The sequence below is a fragment of the Ursus arctos genome, unplaced genomic scaffold (genome assembly GCF_023065955.2).
Source record: "Ursus arctos isolate Adak ecotype North America unplaced genomic scaffold, UrsArc2.0 scaffold_24, whole genome shotgun sequence".
NCBI lineage: Eukaryota > Metazoa > Chordata > Mammalia > Carnivora > Ursidae > Ursus > Ursus arctos.
Genome location: NW_026622919.1, coordinates 19,070,082 through 19,084,652, shown reverse-complemented (window position 1 = coordinate 19,084,652; position 14,571 = coordinate 19,070,082). Strand labels below are relative to the sequence as shown.

At 45.8% G+C, this 14,571-nt stretch overlaps 1 protein-coding gene across 1 annotated transcript; it reads left to right on the top strand.

The window, feature by feature from the left end:
• Positions 1–7,577: 7,577 nt before the first annotated feature.
• On the top strand, positions 7,578–14,565 carry PSME3 (proteasome activator subunit 3). Its single transcript, XM_026512748.4, has 11 exons — positions 7,578–7,859; positions 8,558–8,590; positions 8,712–8,774; positions 8,973–9,077; positions 9,986–10,034; positions 10,830–10,942; positions 11,174–11,242; positions 11,387–11,454; positions 11,554–11,608; positions 11,735–11,821; positions 12,733–14,565. Exons 1-11 carry the CDS (start codon positions 7,818–7,820, stop codon positions 12,811–12,813), a joined length of 765 nt encoding a protein of 254 aa, XP_026368533.1. The 5' UTR covers positions 7,578–7,817; the 3' UTR covers positions 12,814–14,565.
• The last annotated feature ends 6 nt before the right edge of the window (positions 14,566–14,571 follow it).

Here is a 14,571-nt window from a genome sequence, read left to right as displayed (position 1 = left end):
CGCTTAACTGCTATGCCACCCAGGCGCCCCTCTAGGAATTTTCCTAATAGATGTACAAGTGCTCAAAAATATACGTATAAGAATTTCACTGCTAAATGTCCTTCAGTCATAGAGGATTGTTTAAATAAATTATGGTATTATTCATTCAACAGAATACTATGCAGCCATTAAAAAGAATAAAGTAAAATTTTTTTATTTGGTTAATTTGGCCACTTCGAGAATGGTCTGAAGAAGGGCAAAGGTGGCAACAGGGAGACCAGCTAAGAGGTTTTTCCATGAATTGAGACAAGAGGTGTCAATTGAAATAAAAATTATGGGCAGTATACATGGTATGATTTTATCTGAATAAAAAATAACATGACATATGATATGACATGTATTATGTGTTATGTGGACAATGGGACAGAGACTTTTTCTTCTACTTAAGACAAGCGTGTACTGCCAGATTTTTTTCACAATAAGCCTACAATTCATTTCCAACAAAATTAAACCTTTATAGGAAGATAATATAACAAATACAGGAAGTTAGGAGAATAGTGTCATAAAGTTACCCATAATGTCACCACACTAGAATTTTTGTTTTCCATTAAGACGTGTTTTTCCTGTGTACCTTAACGTAGTTGGATTTGTATTTATAATCTGTATGTAATTTTTGTATCTTGCTTTTAAAATTTAATATTGCATATTATTTTACATTTTGCTACACAGTTTTTGTAATTGTCATTCTCTTGGCTGCCTTATGTTACATCAAATGAGTGACCTTAATGTATTTCTTTTTTGCTGGAAATTTCCCTTGTCTCCAGTTTGCGTGATTACGATAATGCTGCGATGAAGAGCTGACCGCTTCCTTGTGTTAGAGTCTCACAATTGGGATTACTGAATTAAAAGAGCATGGCTGTTTCATGTCTACTAACATCAGCAGTTGCTTTAGAAAATGGTTGCACATAATTATATTCTGCCTCCAATAATGTATGAGAGAGCCTGCTTCACGATGCCCTGGCCAGTATTAAATATCATATATCTGAGGACTAAGGGCCAAAACAAATGGCACTTCCCTGTTATTTTCATCGGCATCGTTGTTTACTTGCATATAGTGGGTTGCTTTAGTTTCTCTTTTGTGAAGTTTCTGTTTGCATCCTTTGCCCATTTATCTGCTAGGTTCTTAATATTTTTCTTAACATTTTTCATCAATTTATGTGAATTCTATTTAATTAAGGTGTTTTCGGATGTGCAAAAGTTTTACATTTTTATAAAGTCGAATCTGCTTTTTTTCTTGGTGACTTCTCTTGCTTAGAAAGTTGTGTCCACAGAATAAATAAATAAAGATTTAAATGAAATTAAAAATTTTAAAAGATTTTATTTCTTTATTTGGGAGAGAGAGGGAGAGAGAGCACGACCGGGGGAGGCGCAGAGGGAGGGGGACAAGCAGACTCCCGCTGATCACGGAGCCTGATGCAAGGTTCGATGCCACAACCCTGAGATCATGACCAGAGCTGAAATCAAGAGTTGGACATTTAACTGACTGAGCCACCCAGGTGCCCCCAAATTAAATTTTTAAAAAAAGAAAATTGTTCCCACTTCCAGAAATCATGTTCCTATTATCGTAAATGTATGCGATCTTCCTGTAATTGGTATTAGATGTATTATGCAGAACCAGATTGGGCTTCTCCTGGTGTTCGAACTAATTAGAGGTTACACACTTCTTCCTCTTGGATCTTTCAGCCTGAGGACCCCCCCCCCCCCGGAGGAGGTGAGGGGAATCATCCTAAAGGGATTCTCACCTTGGCCTGGTGTGGCCAGTTCCCAGTCCTACATTTCTTGCTGCTTGGCTGCCACTAACACTGTCTCAGAAAGGCGTGGGGGATGTAACGAGCTTCTAAAGAGTAGAGCATATAGAGGCTACAACGGAGGGCTTAGAGGTCTAGGTTGCCTGGGTTCAAAAACCTATCTTTGTTATTCACCAGCTCTGACCTCATACAAGTCTGTGCCTTGTTTCCTTATTTATAAAATGAGAATAATAGTATATGTCATATAGGGTAGTGTGATGATTAAATGAGCTAGTAATATGAAGCACAAAGAGCGATGCCTGGCACATAGTAAATTCTCTGTGCGCCCTGCTGCTTGGAGGATAATGACAGCATGCATAGTGCTTGAGGGATTGTCAATAATGGACAAAATACCCTAAGTCGATTTAACAGATATTTATTGAGGACCTACTATGTGCTAGTCACTCTTCTACTTCTGGGAGGATACACTGGTGAACTATTCGAATAGTTTATACTCTAGAGGAGAGAATTTGACAATAAACTTGTACACAAATGAGATGATCAGATAATGGTAGTTATTAAGGGTTGAATTGTGCCCCACAAAATATGATGAAGTCCTGACCGCCAGTACCTGTGAATGTGGCCTTTATTTGGAAATAGGGCCTTTACTGATGATCAAATCCATGAGGTCCTTAGGGTGGGCCCTAATCCAATTTCACTGGTGTCCTTTTACAAAGGGGCGATCTGGATACAAATATGCACGCGGACAGAGGAAAGACAGGTGAAGAGACATGGGGAGATGATTGTCTCCAAGCCAAGGAACACCTATGGATCCCGGGATCCGGGAGACCAGGCCTGGAACAGGTTCCTCCCTGGCACCTTCAGAGGGAGCACAGTCCTGATGACACTTTGATTTCAAACTTCTAGTCCCCAGAACTGTAAGAGAATTCTTTTCTCTTGATTGGCTCAGTCACTTACGCGTCTGCCTTCAGTTCAGATCCTGATCCCAGGGTCCTGGGATTGAGCCCCACATCGGGCTCCCTGCTCCCTCTCCTCTCTGCTCCCTCTCTTTCCTGCTCGTGCTCTCTCTTGCTATCTCTCTCTCTCAAATAAATAAAATATTTTAAAAAACAAGTGAGGAGATGGAGAAAAGCATATTCATACAGGTAAAGCTAACAGGACCTGCTGATGGATTAGATGTGGGGAGATGAAGAAAAGAGAGGAATCAAGGTTGACACTTCCATGTTTGGTTTGAACAACTAAGTGGATAGTTGTCCATTACTGAGATGGGGAAGAGCAGGAAAATAACAGGTGTATGGAAGAATCAAGAATCCTGGTTTGGCCACGCCAAGCTTGAGATGCCTATTTGCTACCCAAGTAGGAATGTCAAATAGACTATTGGAGATCAGTGAAGATGTCAGGACTGGAGATACAAATATAGAACCATCAGGATACAGATGATATTTATAGCTATGAACATAGGTAATACCTCTTAGGGAGAAAGTGTAAGTGGAGAATAATAAAGGCTGTTGGACTAAGCCCTGGAGCATGCCGCCATTAAGAAGGGAGCAGTGAGGGGCGCCTGGGTGGCTCAGTCGTTAAGTGTCTGCCTTTGGCTCAGGGCGTGATCCCAGCATTCTGGGATCGAGCCCCACATCAGGCTTCTCCGATGGGAGCCTGCTTCTTCCTCTTCCACTCCCCCTGCTTGTGTTCCCTCTCTTACAGTCTGTCTCTCTCTGTCAAATAAATAAATAAAATCTTAAAAAAAAAAAAAGAAGAAGGGAGCAGTGGAGGAAGAGCCAGCAAAGGAAATAGGTCACCAGTGAAGTTGAAGGAATGTTGGAAGAACAGGTTGCCATATATGTTTTGAAAGGTGGAGTGGTTAGGGATGCCTGGGTGGCTCAGTCAGTTAGGTGTCCATTTCTTGATGTTGGCCTATGATTTTTGGTCATGATCAGGGTTGTGAGATCTAGCCCCATGTTGGGCTCCCTGTTCAGTGACAAGTCTGCTTGAAATTTTCTCTCTCCCTCTCCCTCTGGCCCTCCCCCCTGCTTGTGCACTCTCTAAATAAATAAATAAATAAATAAATAATCAAACAAATAAAATCTTTAAACTTTTTAAAAAAAATGTGGAGTGGTTAATGTGTACTGCTGAGAAATTCAAGATGAAGAGAGGTGACCCCTGGTGCTATTAGTAGGGCAGTAATTAGTAACCTAACAAGAACTATCTTAGAACGTGGGGTGGGAGAGCCTGACTGGAGTGGATTGGAATGAGTGGGAGATGAAGTAGAGTAAGAGACAATAATATCATTCAAGAAGTCTTGGCATGGAGAAGAGCGCAGAAATGGAGTGATAGCTACAGAGGAACCTGGGCCCATTTTTCACAAGATGGGAGAAACTTGTCATGTTTGGAAATGATCCAGTGGAGACGGATAAACGTAATATAGGGGGAAAATGGATAATCACAGGAGCACAGACCAAGGGATCTTTCCTTCAGTGAAAGAGAGGAAAGGCAGAAAATACTTGCCGGCTGGCAAATTTGGTGGGGAGAGGAAGTTCTCATTTGCTTGTTTTCTCAATGAATAATGAGCCAAAATCATAAATTGGATGTGGTGGGGGAGGGATAGTGAAGGATTAGGGAAATGAGAAAGCATGACAGTCATTTGGAGTGGAGGAGAGTACATTTGTCAGGGACATGTAGTAGGCTCTCCGGCAGTGTTGTGCACCCATCTGAGATTTGTGGACATGAATTTAAAGTGAGACCAGTCGTCAGTGATCATGTTTGATTCACAAGCACCAGAAATGAATCGAGTTTGTTGAATGCATTGGCTCTTAGCAATTGTTCACTGAATGAATGAATGAATGAATGAATGAATAAATAAATAAGTGGAGTATTATATAAAACATTTGGATAAGGGAGGAGGAAGGGAAATAAAGAATAAATGTGGGGCGCCTGGGTGGCTCAGTCGATTAAGCATCTGCCTTCGGCTCAGGTCATGATCCCAGAGTCCCAAGATCGAGCCCCACATTGGGCTCCCTGCTCAGAGGGGAGTCTGCTTCTCCCTCTGCCTCTCACCCTGCTCTTGTGCTCTCTCTCACTCTCTCTCAAATAAATAAAATCTTAAAAGAAGAACAATAAAAATGAATGTGTATCCGTCTACTTACAACCCACCTGAAGACAAAACACAATTATTTGAGAACAAAGCCATATTTCAACAAACACAAATATATTGTTTTCAACTTAAAGTTGTTAATTCTGAAAGAAATGCAGGGTAATGGTGTACTTGAAATAGGATGAACTTAATTAGGGAAAGCATTCCTTTTTTTTTTAAAGATTTTTATTCATCCATTTGTCAGAGAGAGAGAGAAGGAGCAGGGTAGAGGGAGAAGGTAGGTAGAGGCAGGTAGGGGGAGAAGCAGACTCCCTGCTGGGCAGGGAGCCCAATGCAGGCCTTGATCCCAAGACCTGGGATCATGATCCGAGCCGAAGGCAGACACCCAACTGACTAGCCACCCAGGTATACCTGGCAAAGCATTCCTGAAGCTAAGTTCCAGATCAGAGTTTGAAGGTTACTAGGTACAAGTGTTAACAGAAAGCAGAGGTAAAAGAGAGAAAACTAGTAGACATTACTAAGCAAGATGGGTAGTATGGGCTATGTTGCATACAGTCTTGAAGAAATGGAAAAGGACTTGGAGTCTGGAAGCAACGATGATAATAATTCTATAGTTTAAGGAGTAAGCTCTTCATGCTAAGCACTAACGGGTAGCTCAGTTGACAATGACTGCTATTTATCTGGTTCCTGCCTTGTGTCCACACACTGTGTGAGTTCTTTTACGTATTTATGATTTCCAATATTCACAAACACTCCACAGAATTACATATTATTTATTTATTTATTATCAAAATTCCTTTTCACAGATAAGGGAATTGAGACCCAGCATTTCAGTCATTTCCCCAAAATATCACAGTAAGGAGCTGAGGTAGGATTTGAACTGAGGTATCTCTCTGATTCCAAAGGCCATGGTCAATGACACTTCATCTAACTGTGTATTCCCCCCACTCCCCTTGTGCTTAGCACAGAGGCCTTCCCAGGATAAACACTGAGCATCAAAAATGACCCCAAAATGTAAATCAGACAACCTGCCTTCATACTTAATCCAAATTGTTTCCCAACAACCCTCCCCACCCTACTCCCATCCCCCACTCACTAACTAGTCTTTCAATTTCTTCAACAGGACAACCTCTTTCCTCCCCCCCCCCCCCCCGAGCATTTGCTTGTGCTGCGTCTGCACCTTTGGAGGCACTTCCCCCTCACTCTTTCCATGCTAACCCTTTTATATCCTTTAGATCCTAGCTTGTCACTTCATCCGAGAGGCTGTCCTTGGCCATTCTATCTAAAATAGACCCCTGGTGTTCTCTACATCAGTCATTTCTTTTCTAACATTTATCAAATCTGCAATTATGTTGTCAGGTTATTTTCTGATATCTTTCCCCAGTATTAAGACCCGGGAGGCCAGAGAACTTGAGTCTTGTTTAGCTTTGACTTCCCTGAGATGTGTTTTTCAATACAGGAGTCACTAGCCACGTGTGGATCCTCTGAATTGAGATGTGTGAAATTAGTGAAATACAGTCAGTGTGAAATTCATACTGGATTTCAAAGACTTGGCATGAGAAAAGAATGTGTAAGACCTCATTCATATTTTTATATTGATTACATGTTGAAATGATGTTTGGATAAAATGGGTTAAATCTATGATTAAAATTATTTTCACCTGTTTTACCTTTTAATGTGGCTACTAGATAATTTTTACTCCTATAAGTGCCTCGTGTATTTCTAGGCTCTGGGACAATGCTGTCCCAGGGCCTACCTAGTACATTGTCCTGCCCCCATTTTATTTTTATTTATTTATTTTTATTAAAGGATTTTTTTTAAAGATTTTTTTTAATTTATTTGACAGAGAGAGACAGCCAGCGAGAGAAGGAACACAAGCAGGGGGAGTGGGAGAGGGAGAAGCAGGCTTCCAGCAGAGGAGCCTGATGTGGGATTCCAGAACGCCGGGATCACGCCCTGAGCCAAAGGCAGACGCTTAAGGATTGCGCTACCCAGGCGCCCCCTGCCCCCATTTTACTGCGTGAAATAACCAATGTCAAGAGACAGAATGAATGGATGAGTGAAGAGCTATGGTCTCTGCCTCCTATTAGGAAAATAGATAAGGCACTGTCCTGAAAGTCAGGAGATCTGGGTTCTGGTCCAGGTTTACTGGAAATACTACGTAGCCTTGGACAAGCAATGCCCCACTCCTGGTGTCAACCTGCCCATGAGGCAGCTGATCTCCGAGGTCTCGAAGTGTATGAGACTAAGTGACGGAGAAAAGTGGGGAAGCCTGGTACAACAGGACTTGACTTCTGTTTGGCTCTAGCCTAACACGAGCTTCGGGCGACGGGAAGAGGCAGCAAAAATCACAGGCTAGAACCCAGAGCCCAGCGCCGGGACCGCCGGCTTCCTCCGGCCGACGTCACTGGGGCGCGACGGCGTGGTCCGTCCCGTCCTCGAGGCGGCAGCGGTTCATAAGGTCCCTCTGGGGAGGGCGAGCGCCGAGCTAACAGAATGTCAAACAGTACTCGAGTCTCTCTAATGCTCAGTTTTCAGCAAACCACCCACTGTCGCCAGCCCTTCTACTTCACCCTTAACCGGCACAAGAAGCCGGGAGATGGGAGTCCGATCCCGAGCGTCCAGAGCTGGACGCCAGCGCGGCTGCGCAGGGCACGTGCGCCTCTCCGGAGTCCCGGCGATTGGCTGTGACGTAAGTTCCGGCGTGAGCGGCGAAAGCCGGGAGGGCGAGCGAGAGAGCGAGCAGGCAGCAGGCAGCAGGCGGGCGGGCGGGCGGGCGGACGGCACGGAGGGAGGGAGCGAGCGAGCGAGCAGTGAGTGAGCCAGCGAGGGCGGCCGCGTCCCTAGAACAGCCGAGATTCTTCCCGTCCCTCTGACCCCCTTCCCGGAGCCCACAGCGCCTCCGGTCTCCAGTGGAGCGGACACGGCCCGGCCCGGCCATGGCCTCGTTGCTGAAGGTGGATCAGGAAGTGAAGCTCAAGGTAGCGGCACCGGTCCGGGCCTCCTAACCCCTCGCTTCGATCCCCGAGCAGTCTGACCGGCTCCCCACTCCCCATGGCGTCTTTGTCTCCCTGGGGACACCAGCTCTGAGCTTCCGCTCAGCTCAGCCCAGCCCCCCACTCCCGGAGACGGCACTGGGGGAAAGGATAGTACAGGGTGGCCTTCTGAACCGCGTCTGGTGGTGGAGAGCCCCGGGGAGACCTCCGCGGACACGTGGTGGACTCAGCACTTTAAGCCAGTGACAGCTGGAAGTCCCCCAGCCCAGCAACGTCCCCGCCTCCGGATGCTACTGCTGCTCTACCCCTACACTTGGCGTCAGGCCTGCCTGGTATCAAGGGCTAGGTCTGGATGGGGGCTTGGCACGTTTGTGAGCTCACATCTCCCCTGTCTACCTGCCTTTTGTTTGCTCTCAAATTCAGACAGCTTCAGACACAGGGGAGGGAGGGTGGGAGGGAAGACAGGTGGTGGGTGCTACCCTCAAGCCCTGCTTCCCTCTCCTGAGATGGAGAAATGGGTCCTCAAAAAAATAAAGTATTTACAGTCTGGGGGCCTCTCAGCTTCTCATTACAATTACAAGGTGAGGGGAAGACAGACGGATTTGGGTTTTCCCCTCCTGCCCCCACCTCTGTTGCTAGGTACTGACTTGCTGATACTGAATTGCTCTCTCTGTTCACTTTAGGTTGATTCTTTCAGGGAGCGGATCACAAGTGAGGTGAGTACAATAAATAAAAAAATAAACGGTGGTTGATAGTTGGGAATTTCCCAAAGAAGAGATCTGCAGAGAGAGACCGTCCCACAGCTATTAATTGAGCTGTATTTTCCTTCATCTTTAGGCAGAAGACTTGGTGGCTAATTTTTTTCCAAAGAAGTTGTTAGAACTTGATAGTTTTTTGAAGGTGAGAAACCCTTTTCTTCTCTTCAAATTCCCCAGTGTTTTTGGCTCTGGTCTTTCTGTCAAATGGGAGAAATCATGTGTTGATTCTATTTTGTTTTGTACAGTAAAACACTCTCATTTCTTGCCCTTCAAATGAAATACTTCTTTGTTCATTTTGAAAAGACTAATGTTGTTTTGGGGGTGGGTGTCTCTCTTTCAGGAACCAATCCTAAACATCCATGATCTAACTCAGATCCACTCAGACATGAATCTCCCAGTCCCTGACCCCATTCTTCTCACCAATAGCCACGATGGACTGGACGGTGTGAGTGTCCTGCATTTTTCTTTGTATTCGGAAGCAGCAGTTCTCTATTCTCTGTTCTCTACTTCCTAGTCAATTTGAACACGTGCAGAGGCAACAGTGGGGTTAGGGTCTAGGAACGAGGGCTCTTACAGACATGGTGATTCCAGCATACCACTTTTAGACCCTGGTTTTCATTTATAGCATGAAGTGTATAACCTAATGCTGCTCTGTCCTAGAGTGAGTTCCAAATACGACTAATAGCTACAGGTTCCCTTAAGTTGTCTGGTCTGTCCCCGTGGCTCTAAGCAAGATTTTTCTCACCTGTTTCAGTGTCTTGAGTATTGTTACAGGATGAGCAGTTCTTGCTGTATAACTGCAGTTCCCGTCTTTGCTGTGTACCTTTAGCACCTAGTGCTTGTCAGTTATGTGTCCACGTTTTATATTAACAGTGATAACACTGTATTGTTGTCTGAGTTACTGTCTCATTGGTAGAGCTTGCAACTCTGGAAAGCAGAAACTGTCTTAATCAACTTTGTATCCCCAGCACCTAGATCTGTCCCTGGTACACAGCAGGTGCTAAATACATATTTGTTGGTCAAATATTGTGCTTCTTTGTGGAACCAGAAGATTTGTACATATTCCCTTAATTATTCTCACCCCTCATTGAATGGTTCATTTTTCCTATTTATGGTATCCACCCTTCTCCCCTAATTGCTCAATGTGTCAGTTGAAAGGTTGGTCTTCCCAACTAGGGTGTAAGTTGCTTTGTGGCAAGAATCTTCCCTTAAAGCCCTGTACGTGCTGAGTAAATTGTGCATAAATTAAAACAACGTATGGGGCCAAAGAAGGGATTCGACTTGCTCGAAGGGTAACTTGTGATGGGGTTATGGGTGTCAAGAGCAAGCTAATTCCTGTCTCTGTATCCTTAGCCTACTTACAAGAAGCGAAGGTTGGATGAGTGTGAAGAGGCCTTCCAAGGTAAGAGCCAGCGCTACCCCACCCACTCCCTGGCTTGCAGCCCTGAGCAGGAGGATTGATCGGGCAGTCTGTGGTCAGGAAACAAGATCAGATTTGATTTTCCAGAGTTAGCATTCCCAAGTTCTCCAAAATTTGGTCGTTATTTAGCACCCAAAACCTAATTTCCCAATAAACAGGGAGGGCTTGACTTAGTGTGGATTGCCAAGGGAGAGAGGTTCGAGGTGGCTACACATCTCAGGTTTTTCACAGAAGTCCCAGTTTTGCATTATTTTCTCTTCTTCAGTAATAGTTGGTACATTAAATTTTTAGAGCATATATATATATATATATATATATATATTTTTTTTTTTTTTTTAAAGATTTTATTTATTTGACAGAGATAGAGACAGCCAGCGAGAGAGGGAACACAAGCAGGGGGAGTGGGAGAGGAAGAAGCAGGCTCACAGCGGAGGAGCCTGATGTGGGGCTCGATCCCGGAACGCCGGGATCACGCCCTGAGCCGAAGGCAGGCGCTTAACCGCTGTGCCACCCAGGCGCCCCAAATTTTTAGAGCATATTGTAATTTCCTTGTTCTTTAGACCTTGGGCATACTTTCGACACTCATTTGCTAATCCATACATTTTCTCTTTTTGATTCTATTGGTGGGGTCATGGTTTGTAGATAGGATTGTGACAGATGAAAGACAGAGGTCATAGCATCTGATGGGTTTGGGGAAGAAGAGAGAAGGCTGGGGGTGGGGGTGTTAATGTCCTGCCCTCCACCCCAATCATTTGACCTTCTTCATGTCCCTACCAGGAACCAAGGTGTTCGTGATGCCCAACGGGATGCTGAAAAGCAACCAGCAGCTAGTGGACATTATTGAAAAAGTGAAACCTGAGATCCGGCTCCTGATTGAGAAATGCAACACGGTGAGGCAGGGGCTAGTGACCTGTGGGCTGACCCTAAAAAGCCTGGCTTGAACTATGGAAATGTTGGATGTGGGGCAGGAGGCATGGAGGTGATAGAGGAGTTGGCACACGAAGTATCTTGGCTCCCGTGCTCCCAGCATCTGGTCCTAGCGGCATGGATTGTATACTTTGTGGCTTCGGCAGAAAAGGCAAGGGTCCTCATGGGTATATATTGGTCCTCTCACCCTTCAGGTCAAAATGTGGGTACAGCTCCTGATTCCCAGGATAGAAGACGGGAACAACTTCGGGGTGTCCATTCAGGTAACGTGCCTGTATTACAAACTGGAGAGGAGGGTTCGGAAGGTTTACTCTCCCTTTCAACCTGCTTTGTTTGTTTTCCCTTGGTCTGCTCTTTGGGTGACATGGAAGTGACTTGACCTTAATACTTGTTTTTTTTTTTTTTAGGAGGAGACAGTTGCAGAACTAAGAACTGTTGAGAGTGAAGCTGCATCTTATCTGGACCAGATTTCTAGGTAGGGCTTCTTGGGTTTGGCCCAGGAACTGGGGGCTGGTGATACGGCAAGCACCGTCCAGGGTCTCCTGCAGCTTCTTCCTCTTCTCTCTCCTTTCAGATATTATATTACAAGAGCCAAATTGGTTTCTAAAATAGCTAAATATCCCCATGTGGTAAGTAAGGGTTTGGGGTCTGAGGGTGGAAGTGGAAGGGAAAGGGAGGAGTGGCCATTTCTCGGCAAGCGCTGCCTGTGGACAGGCTGGCCTTGGGAGCTAGCCTTTCCTCCGCCCTCCTTTCAGGAGGACTACCGCCGCACCGTGACAGAGATTGACGAGAAAGAGTACATCAGCCTTCGGCTCATCATATCCGAGCTAAGGAATCAATATGTAAGTCACCTTGGTCCCTGCCCACAGTCACCCTGGCTGTTAGTCCTGGCGATCATTTTCTCGCCACTCCCTGGGGTTTGAGATGGGGGATGGAGTGGGATAAAATGAGGAGGATGAATTCTCATCGACTGAGTGTTGAGAATTACAAGCTCACTGAGGGCGCGTAGCTGGGGATCCCCCTTTCTGTTTGGATGGCCGGGAGTGCAGTGCAGTACAGGTGTGAAGATGTGGGCATTGGAGGCAGACAGGCTTGGGTTCGGAGCCGGTTCTTTCTGTAATCTGTGGCCTTGGGCAGGTTGTTGAACCTTAAACTTCAGTTTCTTCATCTCGAAGATAGAACTTCACTAAGATAGAACTTAGATTATCTATGGCACGAAGATGGGGTTTTTTTGTTTCGTTTTTTACAAAGATGATTTTTAAAAATGAGTGAAATAAGGGCGCCTGGGTGGCACAGTCAGTTAAGCAGCCAACTCACGATTTCAGCTCAGGGCGTGATCTCGTGCGTAGTGGGAGTAAGCCCTGCATCGGGGTCCGCGCTCAGCAGGAGTCAGCTTGAGATTCTCTCCCTGTGCCCCTCCCCTCACTCACGTGCATAGGCGTGCATGATCTCTCTTTCTCAAATAAATAAATCTTTAAAAAAAAAAGTAAGATAACACGTTAAAAGACCCAGTACAATTGTTGGTTATGTTAGGTGCTCCATAAATGTTAGTTGTTATTAGACGCTTGGGGCCTGGGAAGTTCCTAGGAATCCCCAATGTGCGGGTATAGAGAGGAGAGGCAGCCACGCTAATTGAGGTTCCAGTGAGTGAGATTGGGATTCTGCATACGATTGCTTGGGGCTTTGTGGGTGTATCTGGCTTCTTTGGGAGGTTGGGGTGGAACAAATGTGATTCCCTGGCCTCTTCTCCCAGGTCACTCTACATGACATGATCCTGAAAAATATCGAGAAGATCAAACGGCCCCGGAGCAGCAATGCAGAGACGCTGTACTGAGGCCAGGGCCAGGGCCAGGGGACTCTGTGAGTCTGGCTCAAGACCGACATTGCCTTGGTTTGTTACATGACTATCGTGATGGGGAAACTGGCTGGAAATAGTAATCACACCTCTCTCTGTTTTTAGTTAGAGTCTAATGAAACTCTCATGTAGTTCTGTGACGTGTTTACCTCTTTTTTCAGGCCTCAGGAACTCTTCTATTTCCTTCCCTAATACCCCACACCCGATCTGTCCTAATTTCTGGAGAAGTCCAGGTCTGTGTGTGCAGGATGTTGGCACAGGAATACTTGTGTTTTCTCTCCCTGCCCTCTCCCTTCTGTGTCTTGAGCTTTGTGTTTTTTTCCTTCTGTTGATTAGCTGATTAGAAGCTGAGGGAACTGGAAGGAAAGTGCTAGGTGTTTTTTAGGAACTGGGGGTGGGGGGCAGTCCAGCACCTCTCCTCTGATGTAAGGTTAGTGTCTCTTGCCACTGTGTGAGACATTGGATCCTCCCTCCCATAGTTTCCCTGATGATAACTTAGGGTCTCCCATCCACATACATCCCACCTTGAACCTGATCATGACAAGAAACACCTTAGGCCTTCTGCCAAGTTCCTAGCTCCTTGAGATGTTTTTATAACTAGGATTTTCATATACACCTGTGTGTGTGATCGACGCATATGTACAGGCATGCGCACACATGCCTTCCTCCTCCGCTACCTGATTTCCCCATCCCATGGTCTGTGTTGTTTTCCTTTGTCCTGCTGCCCCCCCATCCCATGAATTCTGTCACACACACATCGTTCAGAAGGTGATAGTCGTCTTAGTCCTCCCCCACCGGGGCCCATCGTTCTGCTATTACATAGAGCCTCTTGGTGCCTAGAGGCTGGCGAGTTGGAGGAGAGCTGAGACATGAGAAGCAGAGGATTTGGGGAAGACCCCTTCTTCTGTGACTTGGGTCTTTCTGGGCGTTATTGTAAAGGCTGGTCCTCCGACTCCTGGTTGCCTCTTCCTAGGCCAGTTGTAAATTGGGCTGGGGCTGTCTGCAGCTGTGAGGGCCAGATGCCGCTGCTCCTGCTGGGCGTTCCTGTGGGACACATAGTTCTCTTATTTATAGTGTTGTGCTTCCAAGGAAAGCAGCACCTGTGTGTGTGTGTGTATGTGTGTGTGTGTGTGTGTGTGTGTGTGTGGGCGTGCATGCACACACATGCGTGTACGCATTGTGTGTATGTGAAGATCTGCTGGGCAAGTCAAAACCATAGAAGAGTTGCCTCCTATTTCTCAAATCTTCCAGAGATACCACTTGGTACAGCTTTTCTGTTAACCCTCATCAAACCCCCACTTTTTTATTCTGCCGCTGCTGGAGAGTCCGTATCTGCGGTCAGCCTGCCAGTGACTCCCTCAGTGTCTGGTTCTGACTTCTGTTCTTCTGCTGTCTTCCTCTTGCCTCAACCCCAGTCACATTTCCACCCGGCTGCATCATTCTACTCCCAGGATGCTGTAGAGGAGGCAGGATGCTGTCTTCCCATGAATAGTCCTCAGTAACAAACCAATTGCATTTTGGTTGGACGGTGCCCCTACCCACCCTCCGGATCCCTTCCAGCTAAAACCCTATCCCCCTCCTACCGTGTGTTTCTCAGTTTCCCTTTTCGTTTGTTGGAGTATTCTGCTGCCCCTCCTCACTCTATCACCCTTGGATCGTAATGTAAAATTCTCTTACCATGTCAAGAAATTATTAAAAATGCAGGTACTTTGACCTCTTTCTAAAGCTGCAGACCCT